At 44.8% G+C, this 26,051-nt stretch overlaps 1 protein-coding gene and 3 long non-coding RNA genes across 7 annotated transcripts in view; 2 read left to right on the forward strand and 2 right to left on the reverse strand.

The window, feature by feature from the left end:
• Positions 1 to 4,325, forward strand: part of LOC127005352 (metabotropic glutamate receptor-like) — a gene marked incomplete in the record, with an annotated part of 158,291 nt that extends 153,966 nt beyond the window's left edge. For both annotated transcript variants that reach the window (XM_050874130.1, XM_050874129.1), the window contains 1 exon segment: positions 2,249 to 4,325. In XM_050874130.1, coding sequence (XP_050730087.1) covers positions 2,249 to 2,346 — 98 coding nt within the window.
• A 360-nt stretch (positions 4,326 to 4,685) lies between these two features.
• Positions 4,686 to 12,047, forward strand: LOC127005354 (uncharacterized). 3 transcript variants are annotated; one of them, XR_007758433.1, is made up of 3 exons: positions 4,686 to 11,059; positions 11,195 to 11,326; positions 11,397 to 12,047. It is a non-coding gene; the product is annotated as an uncharacterized LOC127005354 (long non-coding RNA). The 3 variants fall into 3 exon arrangements; XR_007758435.1 differs by having other exon boundaries at positions 11,464 to 12,047; XR_007758434.1 differs by having other exon boundaries at positions 11,195 to 11,259.
• A 222-nt stretch (positions 12,048 to 12,269) lies between these two features.
• Positions 12,270 to 13,044, reverse strand: LOC127005355 (uncharacterized). Its single transcript, XR_007758436.1, has 2 exons — positions 12,900 to 13,044; positions 12,270 to 12,838 (listed from the first exon to the last, which is right to left on the reverse strand). It is a non-coding gene; the product is annotated as an uncharacterized LOC127005355 (long non-coding RNA).
• A 5,073-nt stretch (positions 13,045 to 18,117) lies between these two features.
• LOC127005353 (uncharacterized) lies at positions 18,118 to 20,431 on the reverse strand. Its single transcript, XR_007758432.1, has 2 exons — positions 19,158 to 20,431; positions 18,118 to 19,048 (listed from the first exon to the last, which is right to left on the reverse strand). It is a non-coding gene; the product is annotated as an uncharacterized LOC127005353 (long non-coding RNA).
• Positions 20,432 to 26,051: the final 5,620 nt, after the last annotated feature.

Below are 26,051 nucleotides of genomic sequence, written 5' to 3' on the forward strand. Positions count from 1 at the left end.
GGTACCTCGTAGCCAGCACAGGGAGCAGCTTAAGTGTAGGGTTAGTGAATGCCAATAGCTCTGAGGTGCCTAGACTCACGCCAGCACGATGAGTGACTAGCCAAGTGTAGGGTTAGCTTAGGGTAGTACCGGCGCACCTATCCCTAGAGCAGTGTGTAGGGCAGCACCTTAGCCGCTAGGGTGTGAGTAGGGTGACCTAGAGAGCCGCTAGGGTGTAAGTAGTTAGCCGGACGTGTACGTAGGTCAGGGGTAGTGAAGGCACGGCACGACACTTCCCGTACGTAGATCAGTGTTCTTCAAAGCACGGTCGCGATGCATAACTTACCACACACGTCACTTACGATCACTTTTACTCTACTTTATTGCACTTACGATCACTTTTACTCTACTTTATTGCACTTACGATCACTTTTACTCTACTTTATTGCACTTACGATCACTTTTACTCTACTTTATTGCATTAACGATCACTTTTACTTTACTTTATTGCACTTACGATCACTTTTACTCTACTTTATTGCACTTACGATCACTTTACTCTACTTTATTGCACTAACGATCACTTTTACTTTACTTTATTGCACTTACGATCACTTTTACTTCTTGCCAAATTGCGTCATACTAGTACTGTGAAAGAAGACTAATATATGTAGCCATTAACCCGTGAAACATCTCATAATAAGCTTGTATAAGGCTGTATAAGGTATTGCTGACTGATACTCTAAGTGACATCAACTGAGTGGCCAAGGGAGGGAGAGCTTGTGGTAAGGACGCAAGTATTGTCAAGTGGGTCAAGTTACCAGTGGGTCGTGTGGGCAATGCTTGGATAACACTGCTCCGGGGTGGCTTATTTGAAGAACACTGCTGTAGATCCTTGCTATGTAGATGTTCATGTTGGTATTTGTGTGTACAGCGTCTCTCTTCCCATCCTACCTCTTGCAGCATCTCTCTCCTCATCTTACATCAGCTTCTAAATCTTATCCATACTCAACTCAGGTTATCCATTTCGTTATCTGTTCATCCTTTCCTCTGTTATTTGTGTGTATAGCATCACTAGCCATCCCATCCCATCCCATCCCATTCCGTTCAGCATCTCTCTCCTCATCTTACATCAGCTTCTAACTTTTATCCATACTCAACTCAGGTTATCCATTTCTTTATCTGTTCATCCTTTCCTCTGTTATTTGTGTGTATAGCATCACTAGCCATCCCATCCCATCCCATTCCGTTCAGCATCTCTATCCTCATCTTATATCAGCTTCTAACTTTTATCCATACTCAACTCAGGTTATCCATTTCTTTATCTGTTCATCCATTCCTCTGTTATTTGTGTGTACAGCATCACTCATCCCATCCCATCCTATCTCTTGCAGCATCTCTCTCCTCATCTTATATCAGCTTCTAACTTCTATCCATACTCAACTTAGGTTATCCATTTCTTTATCTGTTCATCCATTCCTCTGTTATTTGTGTGTACAGCATCACTAGCCATCCCATCCCATCCCATTCCGTTCAGCATCTCTCTCCTCATCTTATATCAGCTTCTAACTTCTATCCATACTCAACTTATCTCATTCATTCTTTAATCTGTTCATCCATTCCTGTGTTATTTGTGTCTACAGCATCCCATTTCATCCCATCCCATCCCGTAGAGCATCTCTCTCCTCATCTTATATCAACATCTAAACTCTCCGTACTCAAGATTAGCTCATCCATTCATTAATCTTTTCATCCATTCCCTCGTTCTCTCTAGCTTCTGTTATTTGTGTTACAGCATCATTCATCTCCTCCCATCCCATCCCCTACAGCATCTCTCTCCTCATCTTTTATCAACTTCTAACCTCTGTCCATACTCAGAATTAGCTCATCCATTCCTTTATCTCTTCATCCTTTCCCTCCCTCTCTCCATCCATTCCTGGCCTCCCAGCATCCAGTCATTTTCATGTCTCCTCTTCATCATTCATTTCTTCATCATCTTTAGCCTCTTCCTCTTTCTCCACCCATCCGGAACTTACTCCTTCCTTCCACCCCGCTACGGTCTCCCACACCAGCCCTCCCCCCTTCCCTAGACTCCCCCCTCCCCTCTCCCCTCTCTAATTCTCACTCCCCCCATGGTTATCTATGCACACTTCCCCCCATAGACTCTTCCAGTGTCACTCCCCCATTGTCAGTCCGTCACGGACACCCACAGTCCCCGTCTCCCCTCCCCCAGAGTCCCCCAGCGTGACCCAGCCTCTCCCGCCACCAGGGTCGGAGGGGGTGAAGCTGCAGACGGTACCCGGGACGCCCTCCCGCACGGCAACGGAGCCCGGCAGCCAGGGCATGGAGAATGAGGCGCTGCTGTGAGGGGCACGCCACTAACATCGCCTGCAACACAGCTAACACCAGAACTACACCAGCAGCAACCGAGGCGTGGAGATGAGGTGTTCATGTGAGGGGGAACTCCACTAACACCCTCTGCAACACCGCCAACACCAGAACTACAACCTTAAACATCAGAGGCGTGGAGATGAGATATTGATGTGAGGGGGAACACCACTAACACCCCCTGCAACACCGCCAACACCAGAACTACAACCTTCAACAACGAAGGCGTGGAGAACGAATTGGTGATGCTGGGAGGGAAACACCACTATAACACCACCTGGAACACCGCTAACACCGCCTGCAACACGGCTAACACCACCTGCAACACCGCTAACACCACCTTCTGTACTGCTAACGAACAAGACCATCACCACCACCAGTTTTCGAGAGGCAAGGGTGATGCTATTAACCACCACAACCACCACCACGACCCAGGTACACTAGCTCAACACCACTAACCACCACCACCAGTAAAAGTATTGATTTGAACACCACAACTACTAACCCTAGAGTTGTTATTGCTACTACTACTACTACTACTACTACTATTTCTTTCTTCTTCATCTTTTCCTTCTTCTTCTTCTTCTGCTTCTTCTTCTTCTTCTTCTTCTTCCTCCACCTTCACCTCCACGTATAAATAGAAAAAAATAATACTGGGAATGCATTTCCTAAACCGACCCCGCCATCACCTCCACCACCACCACCACCACCACCATTACCACCGACCTCGCCTTCCGCCCCAGTCCCGCCGACCATCTGTGTTTAAAACCATAGCCGGGACCTTTACTGCTTTGGTCGCCGCTGCCTCACCCTACCCCCCTTCCTCCTCCTCCTCTTCCTTGCCGCCTCTCCCCTTTTCCCTTCCCCTGCCTTCCTTCCTTTCTCTTCCTCCGTGCGATCTGGCCTGCTTCCTTGCTTTCCTCCTCCTCCTCCTCCTCCTCCTCCTCCAGCATCACCACACCCAACACCCAAACTTTTCTTTCTTTACTTCCGGCGATAAAATTCTCGTTACGGCGACTCCCGACATTCCCCTTCGCGTGTTTGGTTTGTGATCTTAATGCAAGGGACTCCTCTCGCCGGCGCCCAGAGCAGCGCCGCGCCAGACAGACAGACGGATGGGAAAAAAAACTAACCATCGGCGCACTTAACATAGGAAATAAAAGAGTTACGATGTCAAATAAGGCGAGAGAGAAACATAAACATAGAGAAATAAATATAACATGTGGAAGAGAGAGAGAAAAAAAAGCGAAAATATCCATAAAAGGCGGACACATAAACTAACCTTTGGCATAATGAAAGAATAATAGATGAAGTTGCGGTATTAACTGAGGCGAAGATGAAACGTAAACAAAGAAATAAAACAAGTAAAGAGGAAAAGATATAGAGAATTAATACGTTACGGTTTCTATTACGGCGAGGATCAAACATAAATATAAAGAAATTAATGATAGAGAAAAGAGAAATGTGCTTCAGATAGACACGAAGAAATCACCACAAAGAATTAATAAAAAAAGTTACGATGTCAGTTAAGGTGAAGATTAAACATGAACAAACAAACAAAGAAAAAGGCGGGGAAGAGAAAATGAGAAATGAATCGTAAACAAGCAAAGATTAACAAGCACACACACACACACACACACACACACACACACACACACACACACACACACACACACACACACACACACACACGAGATTAAAAAAAACACGAAAAAAGCAAACAAGAAACCAAGCAAGCACAAACAGCGAAGATTAAACCCAGACACACACACACACACACACACACACACACACACACACACACACACACACACACACACACACACACACACACACACACACACACACACACACACACACACACACACACACACACACACACACACACACACACACAGAAACAAACACACAAACACACATAAACAAACAAAGGGAGAATTAGCTTAACCAACACCACCTGAAAGAAACATAATAACAAACACACCCACAAACACACAAACAAAGAAACACATTAACAAGCACAGCAGGAAAATTACCTCGCATAAAACGAGACTCAGCCAAACAGGAAAACACACATGACCAAACAAACGCCGTAACACGCTCGCCTGCCCTTTACACCTCCTCCTCCTCCTCCTCCTCCTCCTCCTGGGGACCTTGACCTCTGTATCTGTCCCCTGGCGGCCCTAGGGAGCAGACAGCAAGGCGGGGAAGTGAGCAGGGGGGAGGTAACGCGCCGCACCTGTCCTCCCCACGCCTCCCCACGCCCCTCATACCCTGGGGAGTCACCTTCGATCTCCCCATGTCTATCAGATCATCCCTTTCGTCTCCCCCACGCCTTCTCGCCTCTCCTCCCGTCTCCCCACTCCTCCCCACGCCCCTTCTCTTACACCCACGCCTCTCACACCCCGGGGAGGCAAGTTTAATCTCCCCATCATCGGAGAGACCAAAATCTTTCATATCTTTCGTCTCCCCCACGCCTTCTCCCCTCTCTTCACGTCTCCCCACGCCTCCCCAAGCCCCTTCTCTCACACCCACGCCCCTCACACCCCGGGGAGGCAAGTTTAATCTCCCCATCATCGGAGAGACCAAAATCTTTCATATCTTTCGTCTCCCCCACGCCTTCTCGTCTCTCCCCATGCCTGCCCACGCTTCTTCACGCCCCAGCACCTGAACCCACGCCCCTCACACCCCGGGGACACAATTTTACTCTCCCCATGACTATCAAATCAACCTTCGACGGGGAGACAAAAACCTTCCATCTCTTTCGTCTCTCCCACGCCTTCTCGCCTCTCCCCACGCCTTCCCGGAGCACACACAGCAGGGAGATCAAAACCCACGCCCCTTACACCCTGAGGACACACGCCTGTTCCCCGCAAGCTCCCCGCGCCTCAAAAAGTGAAGATCAAACAGGTTACTCCAGGAAGCCACGCCTCTCCTCCCCTCGCGAGAAGACAAGAATCTACTCTAGGGAGACGCATCAGGCTTCCACACCTCTGCCTTCACCTCCCCACGCCTCCTCACGCCTTCCCACGCTTCCCCACGTCTTCCCACGCCTTCTCACGCCTTCCCACGCCTTCCCATATCTCTACCCAAAGCAACCATGGCGAGGAGACTAAAAAATCCACTCCAAGAAGACACATCAATCCCCTTCACATCTCTCTTCGCCTCCCCACGCCTCCCCATATCTCTACCCATAACACCCGTAAGAAGACTTAAACATCCACTCTCAGAAGACACATGAATACCCTTCACATCTGTCTTCGCCTCCCCACGCCTCCACACGCCTCCCCATGTCTCTACCCATAACACCCATGAGGAGAAGACTTAAAACATCCACTCTCAGAAGCCGCATCATTCCCCCCTCCTCTCCCTCGTGTCTGCCTCACATCCCACGCCTCAGTGCTCACGGCGGAGGGCCCAAGCAGCTGCCGCCACGCCTCTCCAACCCCCAACGCAAGAGGCCACAAATAAACCATATCAATAAGAGGTTACTTACCCTAAGGCGCGCCCTCAGACTGCTCGGTGACTTCGCCAATGGGGTGAGATAAGGCGAGGGCGGTCGGTAAAGAGTGCCTACTGAAACTCACAGGAAACTACCTACCGTGTGAGCTGAATGGTGACCCTGAGACAGTGTGAAGAGAACCTAGCATAGCAGGGTCGGGAAGGGAGATATTACTGTGTTCTTGACGGTGATTATGGAAGACTTTTTGTGATTATGAAAGTGTTTTGTGATTAACGTGTTGGCTTGACCGTCAGTAGTCCGTTAGCCCTGAGACCGTATAAACAGAACCTAACGTGTCAGTGTCAGCAAGGGCGATGTTACTGTGTTCTCAACGGTGATTATGAAAGTCTTGGTGATTTACGTGTTAGCGAGATCGTTAGCTCTAAGACGGTGTAAAGAGAACCTAACGTTGCAGTGTCTGGAAGGGAGATATTACAATGTTCTCAACGGTGATTTTGAAAGTCTTTGGTGATGAACGTGTTGGCATGACTGTTAGCAAAGAAAATCTAACTAACTAATTGTGTTCTCAACGTTGATTCTGGAAGTCTTTGGTGATTAACGTGTTGGCTTGACCGTTAGCAAAGAAAATTTAACGTAACAGTGTCAGGAAGGGAGGTATAACTGTGTTCTCTACGGTGGTTGTGGAAGTCTTTGGTGATTAACGTGTTGGCCCAGAGGCAGTGTAAGGAAAACCCAACGTAGCAGCGTCAGGAAGGGAGGTATTACTGTGTTCTTGACGTGTTGGCGTGTTCCCGTCTCGACCATTCTTGTGTTCGTGTGAGCGCCTCAGTGGAAGGGAACGGTGTGTGAGCAGAAGTTCCCGTGTTTCATCCCTTCTTCTGACTGACCTGACTGACCTGACCCCGTGAAGCTGCGAGTGATACGCGAGGAAGACGTGTTCATTCTGTGCAGCTGGATTGAAATGAGTGAGTTTGGAAGACAGAGGAAAAGAGAAAGACAGAGACAGACGTTCACAAGGGAGATAGATGTGTTGGTTCTGTGTTGCCATGTTGAAAAGAGTGAGTTAGGAAGACAGAAACATCGAGAACGAGAAGGAGAAAAAGAGAAAGACATAGAGATACGTACATAAGTAACACTGACGTGTGTATTCTGTGTTGCTGTGTTGAAACGAATGTCTGATAGTGAGTGAGGAGAGGGACATATAAAGAGAACGAGAAGAAGAAGAGAAAGACATAGAGAAACATATACAAATGAGGTAGACGTCCTGTGTAGCAGAGACGACTAACAAGTAAGATAAAAAAAACATGGAAAAATAATTTGAGAGAAAGAAACGTATTAGTAACCGTAAGAAAAGTATTTTAAGAGAGACAAAACTCGACTCTATTCTTCCTATGGTGCCAAAAACGACAATAAGAGTAATACAGTAACTTGAAAAAGAAGAAAGAATTATAGAGGAAAATACTGTGTTGTTTTAGCTTTAAGAAGAGCAACTATAGCAAAGAAAGTGTAAAATAACAATAGAACCCACGATTGAAGAGAGAGAAAAAGTATTGCGTTAGCCTTAAGATGAATGTCGAAAGCGGTGAATCCTCCTTCCCTTCATCCTTCTCATGGGATGAAAAGAAGGAAATATTGAAGCAGAGCAGGAGAATGTAGAATGGAATGAGAGGGAATGAGAGGAATGAGTTGAAGATGTATATTAGAATCTGTTACAAGGTTAAGGAATGCATTATGTACTCTGCCATGATGGGATGAAAGGAAGGGAATGTTAGATGAAAGGAGAAAGTAAGATCGAATGTCACTTGTACTTAAGGCATGAGAGGAATGAGTTGGAGATATATACTGCAGTGTAATAAATATGATGGCTTGAGAGGAAGGGAATGTCACAGTAAAGCAGGAGAACGTAAGAATGCAATATTATTTGTATTTAAGGAATGAGGGGAATGAGTTTCAGTATGCAGTGTGATAAATATTAAGAACTTCAGTGTAATGTAACGAGAGGAATGACAATACACCGCTGAATGAGAATTAGGAATGAGTGTGGAATGAATGAAAAGGAGGAAAAGAAAGGGAATGAGGGGTGGAATGTTTTTAGTACGTGAGGAATGATAGAAAACTATTATAGAGTTAATGAAAAGAGGAAAAGAAAAGGAATGAGGGGTGGAATGTTTTTAGTACGTGAGGAATGATAGAAAATTATTATAGAGTTACTGAAAAGAGGAAAAGAAAGGGAATGCAAGGAGGAATGGACTCAAGGGATGTTGGGGCATGCCAATATGAGGTATGAAAAGAAAGGAATGCAAAATGTAATGTTTCTAGTACTTAAGAAACGAAAGGAATTATTATAGAGAGAATGTAAGGAAGAAAAGGAATGCAAGGTGGGAAGTACTCAAAGTATGATAGGAAATTATGATAGATGGAATGTAACATGAAAAAGAAAGGGAACGCAAGATGGAATGACCGCGAAGAAGAATAGGAAAATGGTCTCGGGAATGTAATAAAGGGAATGTCATCGTACGTACTAACGAGTAACGTAAGATGTAATGCTTCTGGTACTTAAGGAATCATAGGAAAGGAACGTACCATAGAAAAGAAAGGGAACGCAAGATGGAATGACCGCGAAGAAGAATAGGAAAATGGTCTCGAAAATGTAATAAAGGGAATGTCATCGTACGTACTAACGAGTAGCGTAAGATGTAATGCTTCTGGTACTTAAGGAATCATAGGAAAGGAACGTACCATAGAAAAGAAAGGGAACGCAAGATAGAATGAACGCGAAGAAGAATAGGAAAATGGTCTCGGAAATGTAATAAAGGGAATGTCATCATACGTACTAACGAGTAACGGAAGATGTAATGCTTCTGGTACTTAAGGAATCATAGGAAAGGAACGCACCATAGAAAAGAAAGGGAACGCAAGATAGAATGACCGCGAAGAAGAATAGGAAAATGGTCTCGGAAATGTAATAAAGAAAAACAAGTGAAGGTGAATGCGTAGGTCTAACGTTTCAAGGTATTCAAGAAGCCTAACATATCATAACATTGGTGTGGCCGAGGCGAACATTACTTACTCACTCACTCACGCCGAGACTCACCACCGCCTCCACCACCATCACCACCACCACCACCCCTCAACTCCAACTCTCCCTTCTGTAGGCTAGACACCGCCGTTTGCACTCATAGAAAAGGCGATATTTTGAACTTTTTTCTTTACGTTCTTTAGTTTTTCCATTTTTATTGATTTTTCGTTTTTATTTTTTCATTTTTTAGTTTTTTTAATTGTTTTTTTGTTTATTTTATTTTTTACTTTATATTATTATTTGAATAGACGATAATTTTAACTTCTTTTAACTTTCTTCGACATTTTCTTAACTTTTCTTTCTCTGAATTATTTTTTTGTGTGTTTTCGATTTCATATTATTACTTGAAAAGACGACATTTTTTTTTTTACTTTTTCTTTACGTTCTTTGACATTTAGGAACTTTTTTTTTATACTTGACTTTTGTTTTATACTTTCGACTTCATATTTTTACTTTTTTTCTACACTTTCGATTCTGTACACAATTTTTTTTGCTTGGAAATTGCCGCCGCCGGGATTCTGTCTCTCCGGGGTGGCTCATTTTTAATCCTCCCAAGCATACCATTAACCTTCGTGCGGGCGGATCTAAACTTAGCCTTTCCGCGGGGTCGATATCGCCTTTTCCACGAGGGCGGGCGGCGCGGACGCTTATATTACAAAAAATGGAAAAAAATGTCACTTTATCTTGTCTCTGGTTAAGGATTTCCACTCTACTATGGTGCTGTTTTCTGTAAAGTCTCGCAACCCTTGACGCACTCTCGCCCTGGCTGGCTGGCTGTCCCCCTCGTAGGTTTAAGTCAACCGCTGACGTCGAAACTGTTAAATAAGTCGTAGCGTTAAGCCGCGGCCGCCCCGACTCTGTGACTGTGTGTGTGTGTGTGTGTGTGTGTGTCGAGTCACGGCGCCGCTCTGTATATGATGTGAGTGACGGCCGCGCGGGCAGGGTGACTGAATGTAATGTTATCACTATACGAAGACTTGATGTGTGAGTCTTCGTGTTTCCTCGCCTGGAGCACTTGCAGGCGAGCCCATGATAATAATAATAATAAAAATAATAATACTAATAATAATACTTATAATAATGCTATAATAATATTACATATAATACTAATGATAAAGATAATAATAATGATGCTTCTGCTATAACTAGACACTTACTAGTACTACTACCATTTTTACTACTACTACTACTACTACTACTACTACTACTACCACTGCTATTACTACTGCTACTACTACTACTAATACACTAATACTCTCTGGAGCCTCTTTTGGAACGAGTCTGGCAGCTAAGGCGTTCTCTTCCGCCTCATCCTTTCCCTTCATTTGGAGTACGTTCGCTAATTTGTACGCCGCGGTCCATTTAGTACGCACGCCAGGGGAAGGAATTTGCTCTGGGGGAAATTTGAGCTGACATAAAATGAACCTTTGGCATAATAAGAATTTCGTCATCATCGTCATCATCATCATTAACATCATCAACACAATCATTTATAACCATCATTAGTAGGTATACATCAATAATTCGTTGCAGTTTAAGGACTTTTCACAATATTTTCCACCTGGTTCTCTCTGTCTGGTGTTAGTGTACTCCATCCTGCCCCGGTAAAGGTTCTAATTTCATCTCTCCACCTGGTTCTCTGTCCGGTGTTAGTGTACTCCATCCTGCCCCGGTGAAGGTTCTAATTTCATCTCTCCACCTGGTTCTCTGTCCGGTGTTAGTGTACTCCATCCTGCCCCGGTGAAGGTTCTAATTTCATCTCTCCACCTGGTTCTCTGTCTGGTGTTAGTGTACTCCATCCTGCCCCGGTGAAGGTTCTAATTTCATCTCTCCACCTGGTTCTCTCTGTCTGGTGTTAGTGTACTCCATCCTGCCCCGGTGAAGGTTCTAATTTCATCTCTCCACCTGGTTCTCTCTGTCTGGTGTTAGTGTACTCCATCCTGCCCCGGTAAAGGTTCTAATTTCATCTCTCCACCTGGTTCTCTCTGTCTGGTGTTAGTGTACTCCATCCTGCCCCGGTGAAGGTTCTAATTTCATCTCTCCATATGGTTCTCTCTGTCTGGTGTTAGTGTACTCCATCCTGCCCCGGTGAAGGTTCTAATTTCGTCTCCCAATTGGTTCCCTGTGTACTCCATCCTGCTCCGGTAAAGGTTCTAATTTCATCTCCTAATCTTCCCTGTCTGGTATAAGTGTACTCCACCCTGCCCCAGTGAAGGTTCTAATTTCATCTCTCCATATGGTTCTCTCTGTCTGGTGTTAGTGTACTCCATCCTGCTCCGGTAAAGGTTCTAATTTCATCTCCTAATCTTCCCTGTCTGGTATAAGTGTACTCCACCCTGCCCCGGTGAAGGTTCTAAATTCATCTCCCAATTGGTTCCCTGTCTTGTGTTAGTGTACTCCATCCTGCTCCGGTAAAGGTTCTAATTTCATCTTTCCAAATGGTTCTCTCTGTCTGGTGTTAGTGTACTCCACCCTGCCCCGGTGAAGGTTCTAAATTCATCTCCCAATTGGTTCCCTGTCTTGTGTTAGTGTACTCCATCCTGCTCCGGTAAAGGTTCTAATTTCATATCTTCACGTGTTTTTTTGTTAGCCTTTATTATTACCGTTTTTAGGGGTCCACCCTCACTTTAGTTGTCCATCTGATACAAACAAATGCCGTATCTTAATCTGCTTCTTATTCTTAATCGTCAGTAGGGTACCTTCAATCATTGTCTGTTCTAGTTAAGGTTTATCACTACATTCTTACAGTCGTTCATCTTTACACTTCATGTCACATTCTCAGAGCAGTATTTCCCTTGTTATGCGTACTGATTGGAGTCACGTGCGTACAGACTGGCTAACGCGCCCTACCCTTGTTCACCTTGTTCCTTGCTCGCCTTCCTCTGGCTCGCTGTTGGCTGCCGGCGCGTCCAACACCGCGTGCGTCCTCTGAAACTGAGCCCACAGAGGGTGTACCGGTGCTGGCTCCATGCTTTTCCTTGAGAGAGAGAGAGAGAGAGAGAGAGAGAGAGAGAGAGAGAGAGAGAGAGAGAGTTATGTTTACCTTAGATTATTTTTACTCATTATCTGTTAAATGTTGACTTTCTGAGAGCTTCTAATCATGGTAGATGAGAGAGAGAGAGAGAGAGAGAGAGAGAGAGAGAGAGAGAGAGAGAGAGAGAGAGAGAGAGAGAGAGAGAGAGAGAGAGAGAGAGAGAGAGAGAGAGAGAGAGAGAGAGAGAGAGAGAGAGAGAGAGAGAGAGAGAGAGAGAGAGAGAGAGAGAGAGAGAGATAACCCCCAAGAAATGTATATAGTCTCACCCATACCCACAAGAGAGAGAGAGAGAGAGAGAGAGAGAGAGAGAGAGAGAGAGAGAGAGAGAGAGAGAGAGAGAGAGAGAGAGAGAGAGAGAGAGAGAGAGAGAGAGAGAGAGAACTGTACGCCCCCCACATATATTATGTAAATAGCCCCCCACCCCCCCTCAACCCCCCTCACTTAACCCGCTCACGCACCTCCCCCCCTTTGGTACTCCACACGCCCCCCTGCACCCCCACACCCCCTCAGAGCACCCCCTCCCTCACCCCCCCCAGCACCCCCCAGCACCTCCCCCCCACCCCCCAAAGCAAGCGTCTGCACAAATTCACGAACACACACACTTTGGAGTTTCGTTCGGCCGTTCTCGCGTTCGTTCGTTCGTTCGTTCGTTGGTGTGGTTCCCTTTTCGTAGGTGAGTGTATAGCGGAGCGTTTACGTTCGTACAGTAGAAATGTTTTTTTGTTTGTTTATTTGTTTTTTCTTGTCAAGTTCACCACCGCCATCATCACCACCACCACCTCCACCACCACCACCACCACCGCGACCCTGCCCCTGCCTGCCCTTCAACACCACCATCCTTTGCACCACCACCACCACCACCGCGACCCTGCCTGCCCCTGCCCTTCAACACCACCTCCATTTCCACCTTCACCACCACCACCGCGACCCTGCCTGCCCCTGCCCTTCAACACCACCTCCATTTCCACCTTCACCACCAGTGCTATACTTCTTTTTCACCACCATCCACCCTCCCCACCTCTGTCAACACCATTATCACCATCACTACCATCACCACAACCTCAGCATCACCACCACTGCGTCCCTCACCACCACCACCACCACCGCTACTGCTTTGATCTTTAAAAATGTGTTATTTCTACGTTTTTTTCTCTAATTTGTTTTTCTTTTCATTTATTTTTTCTTTTCATCCCAGATTTCTTGCATTCTCGCGCGCGGTCTGTTTGAATTGCACTGAAAAATTCATGAATCACGTCGGAGCGAAAATATTCCAGTCTTCTAAAAGGACGATTCAGATCCTGTTGCTGCCGGGGAAAAATATAAATTGTAAATGTTTAGCAATTCATTATTTTTTGTGTCTTTATAAGCATCTTTTTATATTTATGAAGGACCAATATTTTAGCGGGAAGCATTTTGCACTTTACCAATCACTCAGTAAGCCTTGTACGAGCATGCTGAGAGGATTGATGCCGTGCTGATATCAGAGACGCTTGAGTGAGGCCTATTTAGTTCTGATTTGTCTGTTAATAATCTCAAACTCTTTTATATATAACACCATGGAAAGGATATAAGAATGATCAGTGCCTCCGAACAACACGCTCAGAGTAGTACTTTCTTTCTGCTTATGTTTACGATATCAGAAAAAAAATATCTTGAGGCATTAGATACTTATTGATTTTTCTTATATAATAATCGCAAGTTCTTTTATATATAACACCATGGAAAGGATATAAAAATGATCAGTGCTTCCGAACAACACGCTCAGAGTAGTACTTTCTTTCTGTTTATATTTACGATATCAGAAAAAAATTATCTTGAGGCATTAGATACTTATTGATTTTTCTTATATAATAATCGCAAGTTCTTTTATATATAACACCATGGAAAGGATATAAAAATGATCAGTGCTTCCGAACAACACGCTCAGAGTAGTACTTTCTTTCTGCTTATGTTTACGATATCAGAAAAAAAATATCTTGAGGCATTAGATACTTATTGATTTTTCTTATAATAATCGCATACTCTATCACTGGTTTAGAACAACACGCTGATAATGTTGATTCCTTCCGTTCATGATTACAATATTTAAAAACAAAACTTATATTGGGTTTCCTTTTTTAGTTTTCATGGAGTTGTTGTTTTGAGATTCATTCAGTAATTTCAATCATTTTCAGTAATATGTGAGAGTTTTTTCGTTACTCACGCATCATCTTCCACCCTTCTTCTCATCTCCATCCTTCTTCATCATCAGCTCCCATCTCTTTATCGTCACGCATCATCATCAATCCTTCTTCTCACCTCCATTCTCCTCCATCATCAGCTCCCAGCCCTTCCACTTCACACCCATCATCTTCATCTCCCTCGTACCCATCATCACTCCCAGCCTTTCCACGTCACATGCATCATTTTCCTTCATCTTCATCTCCCTCCTTCTCCATCATCAGTTCTAGTCCTTCCACGTCACACGCATCATTTTCCGTCATCTTCATCTCCCTCCTTCTCCATCATCAGCTCCCAGCCCATCCACGTCACACGCATCATTTTCCTTCATCTTCATCTCCCTCCTTCTCCATCATCAGTTCTAGTCCTTCCACGCCACGCATCATCATCAATCCTTCTTCTCATCTCCATCCTTCATCATCATCAGTTCCCAGCCCTTCCACACCACACATCACCATCAATACTTCTTCTCATCTCCATTCTCCTTCATCATCACCAGTTCCCAGCCCTTCCACACCACACATCATCATCACCAATACTTCTTCTCATCTCCCTTCTTCTCCATCATCAGTTCCCGGCCCTTCCACATCACACGCATCATCTTCCACTCTTCTTCTTCATCTCCCTCCTTCTCCATCGCTCCCCTTCTATCACAAATCCTTCTTCTTAATCACGCTCCCATTCTCCTCTTCCTGGTCTTGCCGTTACCCTCTTCTTCCTCATTATGTTCTACTCTTTTCCTCCATCTTCAACCTTTTCCATCTCCCTTCTCCATCTCCCTCCTTTTCCATCGTTTCCCTTCATTATCACGTATCTATTGTCATCTTCCTTGCTTCCTTCCTTCCTTTCGTCACCCCTATCATCATCCTCACCCTCCCATCATCTCGAGCCCTTCCTCAGCACACACCCATCGCGCCACCCCCTTCACGCCCCCCTTCCCTTCACGCCACCCCTTCCCTTCACGCCCCCTTTCCCTTCACACCCCTCCCCCTCCTCCCGCCCCCCCCTCACTCACGCCTCCACCGAGCACTGCCGTCTATGTATCGTTGTATAATGTTGGAAAAAAACAGGTGTAGTACTTGTGTGTTTATGTGTTTTGTGCCCCCCCCCTTCCCCCCTCTGTCCCAGTCCTCCTCGACCCCCCCCCCTCCTTCCCTACACACACACACACACACACACACACACACACACACACACACACACACACACACATACACACTCCCTCTATCCCTCCCTTTCTTTCATCCAATCTAATATTTTTTTTCTTTTCCTTAAACCTCTTATTTATTTATTTTCCTCCTCCTCCTCCTTTTCTTTTATTTTGTTTTCCTATGTATTTTTTCTCTTCCTTCATTCTCTCTCTCCTCTTAACCTTTCCTCCTGTCTTCCTTCCTCTCATATTTTTCTCTCCCTCCTGTTTCTCTCCTCCTCAGACCTTCCTCCTCCCTTATCTTTTTGCTCTTTCCCTCCCTCCTCTCCCCTTTCTTCTACTGTCGTCACCTCCTCCTCCTCCTCCTCCTCCTCCTCCACCTCCTCCCTTCCCTTCCCTTCCCTTCCCTTCCCTTCCCTTCCTCAAAGAGTCCAAAGCCGTATTACATCAAAGGAGTTTCACATCTCTTTTTTCGTTCAGTTTCAGTCTTTTCAGTTTAGTTTCACCTTCCTCAGCGTTCAGTTTCACCTTCCTCAGCGTTCAGTTTCACGTTCCTCAGCGTTCAGTTTCACCTTCCTCAGCGTTCAGTTTCACCTTCCTCGGCGTTCAGTTTCACCTTCCTCAGCGTTCAGTTTCACCTTTCCTCAGCGTTCAGTTTCACCTTTCCTCAGCGTTCAGTTTCACCTTCCCTCAGCGTTCAGTTTCAAACATACATTAAAAATCCTGGAACCGCCTTTTTTATATATATTTCCAGCTCTAGGTTCCCAAAATAAGTTTATATAGAGGGAGCCTGAAGCCCATGCATACAAGTTTATTTCTTAAGCTTCACTACTAAGCCGCTAATACTAACCATTGTTTTAAGCATTAACGCAATACATTTCCCAAGTCCTGAGAGCATGTTCGGTGTGAGGTCAGGTACGAGCCTTCGGGAGTTGCATATACACGAAATAGAAAGTACATATGGAAGGATTATGTTATCAGTCTTAGGAACAGTTCATCAATCGGGTCTCCCATGATATACATACCATTGTTTTAACCCTTATTTCTTTATATTTCCTAAGTACCGAGAGCATGTTCTGTGTAAGGTCATGTACAAGCCTTCGGGAGTTGCATATATACGAAATAGAAAGTACATGTGGAAGGATTATGTTATCAGTCTTACGAACAGTTCATCAATCGGGTCTCCCAGGATATACATACCATTGTTTTAACCCTTATTTCTATATATTTCCTAAGTCCTGAGAGCATGTTCGGTGTGCGGTCGGATTCAAAGCTTTCGGGAATTGCATTTACACGAGATTGAAGAACACATGGATGGATTATATTAGGTTTCTTATATCAACCCCAAGGGTAATGTATGTTTTGTTGTCATCTCCAAGCCCTCGGTCAATGGACACACACGATAATACATGTGGTTGGATGATGTTAGGTTTTTAAGGTCAGATCCAAGCCCTCGGTCAATGGACACACACGATATAGAACATGTGGTTGGATGATGTTAGGTTTTTAAGGTCAGATCCAAGCCTTCGGTCAATGGACACACACGATATAGAACATGTGGTTGGATGATGTTAGGTTTTTAAGGTCAGATCCAAGCCTTCGGTCAATGGACACACACGATATAGAACATGTGGTTGGATGATGTTAGGTTTTTAAGGTCAGATCCAAGCCTTCGTTCAGTAAATCGTTTCATAAGTCTTAGGAAAAGTTTATTGATGTTTTTCACTCGGTCTGCACTCTCCGACCTGTGGAATGATGATGTTATGTTTATGGCGTCACCTCTAAGCCCTCGGGTATTACATTTACAGAAAATAGAAGTACATGTGAAAGGATAATCTTGCACGCGTTTCATCAGACATAGGAGCAATTTATAGATCTTTTATTTTTACTCGATTATGTTATGTTTTCGTTGTCATTTCGAAGCCTTGTCAATCCACACACACGAGACAGATCAAAATGTGGAAGGTGTTTAGGGGTTTGTTTCTATTGCTAAGCTGCTTCAAGTTATTCTTATACTCACGGCTGCGTTTCATAAGTCTTAGGAGCAATTTATCGATTTTTTTTGTCATTCCATTATGTTATGTTTTCGTTGTCATTTCCAAGCCTTCGGTCAATCCACACGCACAAGAGGGATGAAAATGTGGAAGGATTATGTTTTTTTTTTATGTTCCTGCTAAGCTGTTTCAAGTTATTCCTACTCACGGCTGCGTTTCATAAGTCTTAGTAACAATTCACCGACGGTTTTCCCTCGGGTCAACAGGTTATGTACACGTACAAAGGGACGGAAGTACTTACAGGCAACTTGTATTTAATTATCACCTCCACTACGCTGTCATTTTTAAGCTGTCAAATCTGTTGGTACTTTGCCTAATTAATGAGGTCTTTTACTTGATAATAGTGTGTGGGCTGCGGCTATTAATTAATGCATTTCAAAGCCTCCGGAAAAGAAAAATGTGAGGAACAGTACTAATTGTCAACTTCAACTTTTCGTAGTAATTCTGTGTGGGCAGCGGCGGGTACTAATGGATTTCAGAGCCTCCGGAAGGAAAAAATGTGAGCAAAAGTACTTATTGTCAACTTTAAACTTCATTATTATTACTAGAAAACTTAAAATTTTAGTTGAACTCTTGCTACTCTCCATAATTACTCCCGCTCGTGGCCAACTTTCATTCTGTCGTTATCAGTGAAGTGCATGTTTAAGTTGGCAGGCGTGTTGGTGTTCTGTATGATGCGCTCCTCTGGCTGGTAGCTGTAATATTCGAGTTGGCAGAAGTTTTAGAGTTCCATATTCTTAAACGTCTCGGGCTCCCACTACCACTATTTCCCAAGGCCACAGATAAGATTGACCGTGTTTTCATGGGTGATGTTTTCCCGTTCAAGGTGCAGAAGTCGTGTAAAACTATCACTAGCATCACAAACAGTTCCCCACTACCACTATTTCCCAAGGTAACAGAGAAGATTAATCGAGTTTTTATGGGTGACGTTTTCCCGTTCAAGGTGCAGAAGTCGTGTAAAGCTATCACTGGGAGCACAAAACAGTCCATGAAAAAACCCAGCAACTTCTCAAACATTTCGGCGCCCAAGTTCACATAATCGACAAAGCCTTTTCAAGAGTTTTGAGCATTTCCAGGGGTAGTTTAATGACCCGGGTGTTAGTTTGACCATTCCTCTGTGCTATGAACTTAAAGAAACACACTTGACAAGGCTTTCGTAGGAGTTTTGAGCATTTCCAGGGGTAGTTTAATGACCCGGGTGGTAGTTTGACCCTTCGTCAGTGCCATGGACCTACAAAAACACTCATTAGAACCCGATTGATCTCCTTTTCGGCCTTTGGAAACCGTTGATGTGAGGTGTGGAAGCGTCTGAGAATACCAACCTCGGCCTCATAAAACCCAATGAACAAGGGATTAAAGGTACTGATAGACTGTTTCCCTACGGCGTTGACTTATAGCGTTGGTTAAACCCTCACTACTCCATTTGATTAGCTATCCAGGCGTGTTAGGAAATACTTATAAGTAATCTTCCGTATAAAATCTAGTAGTTATTCTGAGTTGGCTATATTGTTACTCTCCTTGATTAGCTCTCTCGTTGGGTTGGTAACACTGTGTACTTTGCCATTGTTTAATTAGTTTAAGTACTCCGTCTTTGACCACGGACAGACAATAATTTCCTGTCTATTTAATGAACTACCTGTCCCCCTTCCATCAGGTGCGTCGCTCTGATTAACTCTCGCACCTGTCTTTTCCTCCCTCCCTCGGCCCCTCCAGGAAGCCCCCACTCAATACTTTCCTCACCTCCCTCTCCTTTATTTTTCCTTCACGGCCTTTCCTTCCCACACATACACCTGTCTTTCCCTCCCTCCCTCGGCCCCTCCATGAAGCCCCCACTCAATGCTTTCCTCACCTCCCTCTCCTTTATTTTTCCTTCACGACCTTTCCTTCCCACACACACACTGTCTTTCCCTCCCTCCCTCGGCCCCTCCATGAAGCCCCCACTCAATGCTTTCCTCACCTCCCTCTCCTTTATTTTTCCTTCACGGCCTTTCCTTCCCACACACACACTGTCTTTCCCTCCCTCCCTCGGCCCCTCCAGGAAGCCCCATTCAATACTTTCCTCACCTCCCTCTACTTTATTTTTCCTTCACGGCCTTTCCTTCCCACACATACACTTTTCTTTTCCTTCTTTTTCTTTCTGTTTTTTTCTTTTTTATCCTCCTTACCACTTTTCTCTCCCACAATCACTTTTTTCTTCCTTTTTTTCCTCTTTTCTTTGCCCTTATTTATTTTACTTTCATTTTCCTCTTCTTCTCCCTCCTTTTCCTCCTCCTTTCTTTCCCTTCCCGCTTCCTTTTCCTCCTCCCTCGTAACCTTCACCTAATCCTCTGTCACTGTTTCGTATATTTTTCCTCCCTTCCTTGTCCTCGTATTTTCCTCCTCCTTTCCTTCCTTTTCCTCTCCTCTTCCTCCCCTTCCCACCTCCTTTTCCTCCTCCCTCGTCCACCTTCACCTAATCCTCTGTCACTGTTTCGTATATTTTTCCTCCCTTCCTTGTCCTCGTATTTTCCTCTTCCTTTCCTTCCTTTTCCTCCCCTTCCCACCTCCTTTTCCTCCTCCCTCGTCCACCTTCACCTAATCCTCCAAGTCACTGTTTAGAAGTTTTTTCATCACCTACAAATAACATTGATGCATTTCTCATATATACATATCGTCGTGGTCATCCCTTTTTTTACATATTATAAAGAACATACAGACAGATTTCGTATATACTTTTAAGCGGAAATATGATAAAGAACATCAGTCTACTTTTTACTCTCCATTGAACCGCATTTTTGTAAGTTATTTCGTTTTGGTGATCGATTTGAACTAACTCACGATGTATTTCCACCACCACGGACTGATCCCCGCGCCCACAGTCGTCACATTGAGTCCACCATATTGTTACATTATGTGTCGTGGGAAGGGTCTTTACCACGGGCCCTCCCTCGCACTCCCTCCTCCTCCTTTTCCTCCTCTTAATCTTCCCCGTCAACAACAACAAAAAAAGTATGTTAGTCTTTAATTCTTTTTTAATGTATTCATCGGTGACTCTTCCACAATCTTATAAATAAAAGAATAAACAAAAGTACTGTATGTGTTTGTGTTGGGGACTAGTAGAACCCGTTGGTGTAGTGGGGGTAGCAGTAGCAGTAAAAGTAGTAGTAGTAGTAGTAGTAGTAGTAGCAGTAGCAGTAGCAGTAGTAGTAAAAGTAGTTTCATAAGAGGGTCAGGGTATCACAACAAGGTACTAACTGAAACAAAGGGAGAAAATGAGACCCCGGAAAGCCCATCAAAGAGAGGGAGAGGGAGACAGAGAGGCTGCTGGGAAGAAGTCAAGTCCGTGGAGGCTGAAGAGAGGAGAGAGAGAAGCTGTGAAGAAGAAATCGAGGCGGCGGAAGGCAGATGCTGAAGGGAGAAATGATGCTAAGTACAGATAGAGTAGCTTGAGGTTGAAGAGAGAGAGAGAGAGAGAGAGAGAGAGAGAGAGAGAGAGAGAGAGAAAGAGAGAGAGAGAGAATATGTTGCGGAGATGTCAAGGTGCTGGAGATGGAGAGATGCTGTGAAGAATATGCCGAGACGCCGGAGATAACGATGCTGCAGAGATGTCAAGATGCTGTGAAGAAGATGCCGAGATGCTGGAGGGTAGATGCTAGAGAAAAAGATGCTGCAAAGAAGACCTGGACGTGACCTCAGTTTAAGTACCAGGCATCGTTGTCCGCGCGCGTGTGTGTGTGTGTGTGTGGGGGGGGGGGGGGGGGCAGCTGTCGAAGGTTGGTACATGATACGAGGGTGCTGTTACACTTTGACAGTAGTTATTAGTGGGTTATTAAAGGGTTTTGTTGAACTTTGAACGTAGTTATTAGTGGGTTATTAGTGGGTTATTAGCGGGTTCGCTTACACTTTGATAGTAGGTATTAGTGGGACTGATATTAGTATAGTTGTTGATTAACGTTGATATTATTGTTGCTATTATTATCATTATGTTGTTATTATTATATTATCATTGTTATTATTATTATTATTATTATTATTATTATTATTATTATTATTATTATTATTATTATTATTATTATTATTATTATTATTATTATTATTATTATTATTATTATTATTATTATTATTATTATTATTATTATTATTATTATTATTATTATTATCATTACTGTTGTTGTTATTGCTATTAAAATCAAACAAATACACACATACAGAGAGAGAGAGAGAGAGAGAGAGAGAGAGAGAGAGAGAGAGAGAGAGACACACACACACACACACACACGGTCCCAGGTAAGGGTGGCGGTAATTAAGAGTTGACCCATTTCACAGGTGTTGGACCCCCGCGGCGCAGGTGTGTGGGCGCCGCGAGCAGGTGTGTGTGGGCCGGGCAGGTGAGGGGCGCACAACACCTTCCAAACACCTCCATTCAATAGGGGAGATTTTTTTTAACGGTATATGGGTTATCCTCACCCCCCTTCCCCCTCCCTCCCTCCTCCTTTTCCTCCCTCGTCGCTGTTGGGTTGTTTTTTTCCCTCCCTTTCTTTCCCGTCTTTCTCCTTTCCTCTCATTTTCCTCCTTCTCTCCTTCCTTTTCCTCTCCCTTTCCTCCCTTTCCTCACCTCCTTTTGTATTTTTCCCTCCCTTTCTTACCCTTCTTTCTCCTTTCCTCTCATTTTCCTCCTTCTCTCCTTCCTTTTCCTCTTTCTCTCCTTCCTTTTCCTCCCTTTCCTCACCTCCTTTTGTATTTTTTTCCTCCCTTTCTTACCCTTCTTTCTCCTTTCCTCTCATTTTCCTCTTTCCTTCCTTTTCCTCTTTCTCTCCTTCCTTTTCCTCTCCCTTTCCTCATCTCCTTTTGTATTTTTTCCTCCCTTCCTTCTCCTCCTTCCTCCTTCCTCTCACCCTCTTCTTCCTCTCTCTTTCCTCCCCCCTCCTTACCTTCCCTTCCTCCTTCTTCCTCCGCCTCCTCACCTCCTCTCTTTCCTCCCCCCTCCTTACCTTCCCTTCCTCCTTCTTCCTCCGCCTCCTCACCTCCTCTCTTTCCTCCCCCCTCCTTACCTTCCCTTCCTCCTTCTTCCTCCGCCTCCTCACCTCCTCCCTTTCCTCTCCCCTTTATCCTTCCCTTCCCTTTGCTCCCCAACAACACCTTCTGAACACCTCCACTCAATGGGGGGACTAAGTTCGTACCTGTATGGCCTTCCTCTCCCTTTCAAAGAGCATCGCCACCGTATGTTATTAAGCGTCAGGGTATTTTACGAACTTTGCCTTGACCTTTTTTTTTTTTGTTGTTAATTTTACGCGGTTTTTCTTTTCTTTTTTTTTTACTTACGTCAATGTACTTTACTAACTTTGCCTTGATTTTTTTGTAGTTAATTTTACGCAGTTTTTCTTTCTTTTTTTTTACGTTTTTTTTTACGTCAATGTACTTTACTAACTTTGCCTTGAATTTTTTTTCAGGTAATTGACGCAGTGACAGTATTTTTTTTCCCCGGCATCAAAAGTAATGTACCAGGTAATGTAATGCTCTTGGTACGTCACTTACAAGTCTTCACAAGGTTTGCTGTTCCCTACATATGATCAGCTGCGTCAAAAGACATCTCTTCACTGTCCTTCCTCCGTCTCTCCTCCTGTGTACATGTATAAAGATGAAAACTCAGCCCGTATCGTTAGCCACTTCCGACTCTCACAACATCAACTATTTCCAAAGGCCGAAAATTAGATCGATCGAGTTCTTATGGTAGTTTCTTTAGGTTCATGGTACAGAAGAATGGTCAGACTACCACTAAGGTCATGTAACTGCCCCTGGAAATGCGCATAACTCCTAGGAAAACCTTGTCAAATATGTGCTTGGGCTCCAAAATGGTACAGAAGAAAGGTCAGACTACCACTAAGGTCATTTAACTACCCCTGGAAATGCCCATAACTCCTACTTGTCAAAGATGTGTTTGGGCGCCGACATGTTTAAGACTATGTCCCTCAGGCTCTCGTGCTCTGTGTCAACATTTCCTCTTCATTGCTTCACGAGCCTTGGGAGTTTTACGTTATTTTTTCCTCGCGTCGTTTGGTCTGATCTTCGTGCACAGTGTTTGTCTTTCTTGCGGCCCGCGAGTGTTTGCATATTCATACCGGGCAAACTTCTTCTAAACTCGGCTCCCCGTTGTATAATAAGCGGCGCTACGGAATATCTTAAGTCACACGCCGGGCTAATATTTTATCGTCTCGGTCACGTTTTACGGCGCAGAGAGTCTGGGAGGGCGAGGAAATCATTAACTTTCTCCATTACAAAAAGTTGTTGACAGAGATCTTGAAATATAATGTAAATGCTCTAACTCTTCTTAACACTCTTTTTCCCTTTCTTAACGTACATTTGGATGGCAGAATGAAACCCTTGACTCTCTCTATTACAAAAAGCTGTTGCATAGACTTCACAATCTCTTGACGGGAAACGGGGCGCGGGGCCGATTCGCAGGGGGCCGATTTTCAAAAATTTAAAATTTAAATATTTTCAAAACCAAAGCAGCTAGCGACCTGAAACTAAAACAGGCACCTCCCTTAGGCATATATGAGTCTCCATGAGCAGCGGTATCAAAAAATTCAAAGTCGTTCCCTAATAAAATCCCGATTAATTGTTTTTTATATAAGTATAACAAAACTTAAAAAGGCTATAAAATCCTCAGATTTTACGCTAGATGCACAAACATCACCAAATGCAGAGATAATCACTTATATTTTCAGAATCAATAGCAATATTTAGCATATCTTATAAGTTTTTGCCCGAAATAGCTACATATTTTTTTTTTATTTAGTGCAATTTTTTACGTAAGTTTTTAACATCTAATAAATCACTTAATTTTCACATTAGAAACTTAATACTTGAGGAAAGCATGCAGAAACATCTTAATTTTAATCAACAAAAGCAAAATATTCATTTTTCTATATACAATCACAACTTATTTTGGTTGAATTCCGATGTCACTATTGCCGCAGCACGTCTTGCCGGCTATCTGGCCCTCGTCCCTGAACAATCACTTTAGCCTTTTGGCCTATGACTTGTGGGCCCCGGTCAGTTTCCTGGACTTGTACACGTCCCTGTTCCTCGCCGTCTCCTTCCTGCCCTCCTCGATACTGCTCCTCTTCCTGCCGGTCGGCTGCTTCAAGGCCTTGTTCTTCCTCGCTTCTGAGGTCACGTCCTTGGAGAAATTAGCACCGAAACAGTTGAAGAGGGACCTGCTGATGTGCGGCAAGATGGTGTTGGCCAGGTTGTGCCCTCCTGGCACCTGTACCCCTGCAAGGTCGGGTCTGAGGCCGCTAGGAACTCCAGGAGGTGCCTGAACCTGTCCCTGTGGCGCATGGCAAGGAGAGGAACCTCAACCTGCGCTCCTTCTTGTCCTCCCTGCACATCAGGGAGTCCCACAGCGACATCCCGAAGGACGCCATGTGGGCCATTGGGAGAGATGGCCGCTTCAGGACCGCCCGGCCTGTCTCCAGCTCTCCCTGTCGACCAGCTCGACCAGGGCGTCGAACATCACAGAGGGCGGGTCGCCCTCTCGAGCTCCACGGTAATCTTCATCTCCTCCTGCTGGGCAAGCTCCTGCTTGCAGCACTCGGCCACAGAGGAGTTGGCCTGGACCTTCCTGGCCAGGTAGCCGGCGTAGTTGCCGACCGCGGCGAGGAGCAACTCGTCCGTCGGCGGGTCCGGCTGGTCGTCGGCCAGCTCCTGGCAAGCTGGGCCAAGATCACCTCGTCGTCCTCCTTCTCCTCTGCCTTGGCCCGGTCCAGGTCGGCCTGCACGTCCCCGGGGAAGAACCCGACGAGCTTCAGCAAATGCAGGCGCTGGGCCAACCTGTTGCTCACCATGAAGTTCTGCACGCTCGTCCAGTAGTTGGCGCCGCACATGGTGCGGCGCTTGCCGAAAGAGTGCTCAGTCGGGTCAGAGTTGGCCTTCCCCATGCACACATACTCGACCCCGTAGGACGTAGTGAACAGCCCCCTCACTACCACACTGCACTGAACACACCACTGCACTGCACACAACACTGAGTCACTGCACTGATGGCGTAGTACGGCTCCTCCACAGTTTACTCCACGGGGTCGCGGCGTCCTCATATCTTGTGTCTCCTCCGTCACTTCCACTCGATCCACTGCCTTCTGTGTCTTCTTGTATCGTCCTCTGGATCCTTGCAGTTGTGGGGAAGGGTACAGAGACGATGAATAACTGTAGGTCCTTTACTTGGAGAGTAATCAGAGGCAGGACAGCGATAATCCTTTACAGAGGGGAAGTGCCCAGCTGACTGCGTGCCTAAGGCGAGTTAGGCGACGCGGGAACTGAGCTGAGTTGCCATGTAGGCACTAACTAAACGTACATTTCTTGTTTCCTAATACGTAAAACTGTGGACTTCACTATCATACAGTTATCATTCATTTTACGTAAAGATTTCAACCTAAAGTTACGCAAATTTGCCATTTTTTACACAACGTTTTCAAAGTGCACGCATGGTGCTATTTTATATAAGTTACCTTGAATCCTCGACCAAATCACTCTAGAGACACTCCTGCCTGCTTGTATGCACTAAAACTTGAAGATTTCGTCCTGTTTCCACTTAAATTCGGAGTAAGAACGCAGAGTGTGTTTGAGTTGTCGCAGTGAAAGTCGCCATAACAATCGGCCCCTTACGCGAAGCCAGCGCGCCAAGACTGAAGAGATTTCCCGTC

The sequence above is a fragment of the Eriocheir sinensis genome, chromosome 30, assembly GCF_024679095.1.
Source record: "Eriocheir sinensis breed Jianghai 21 chromosome 30, ASM2467909v1, whole genome shotgun sequence".
Taxonomy (NCBI): domain Eukaryota; kingdom Metazoa; phylum Arthropoda; class Malacostraca; order Decapoda; family Varunidae; genus Eriocheir; species Eriocheir sinensis.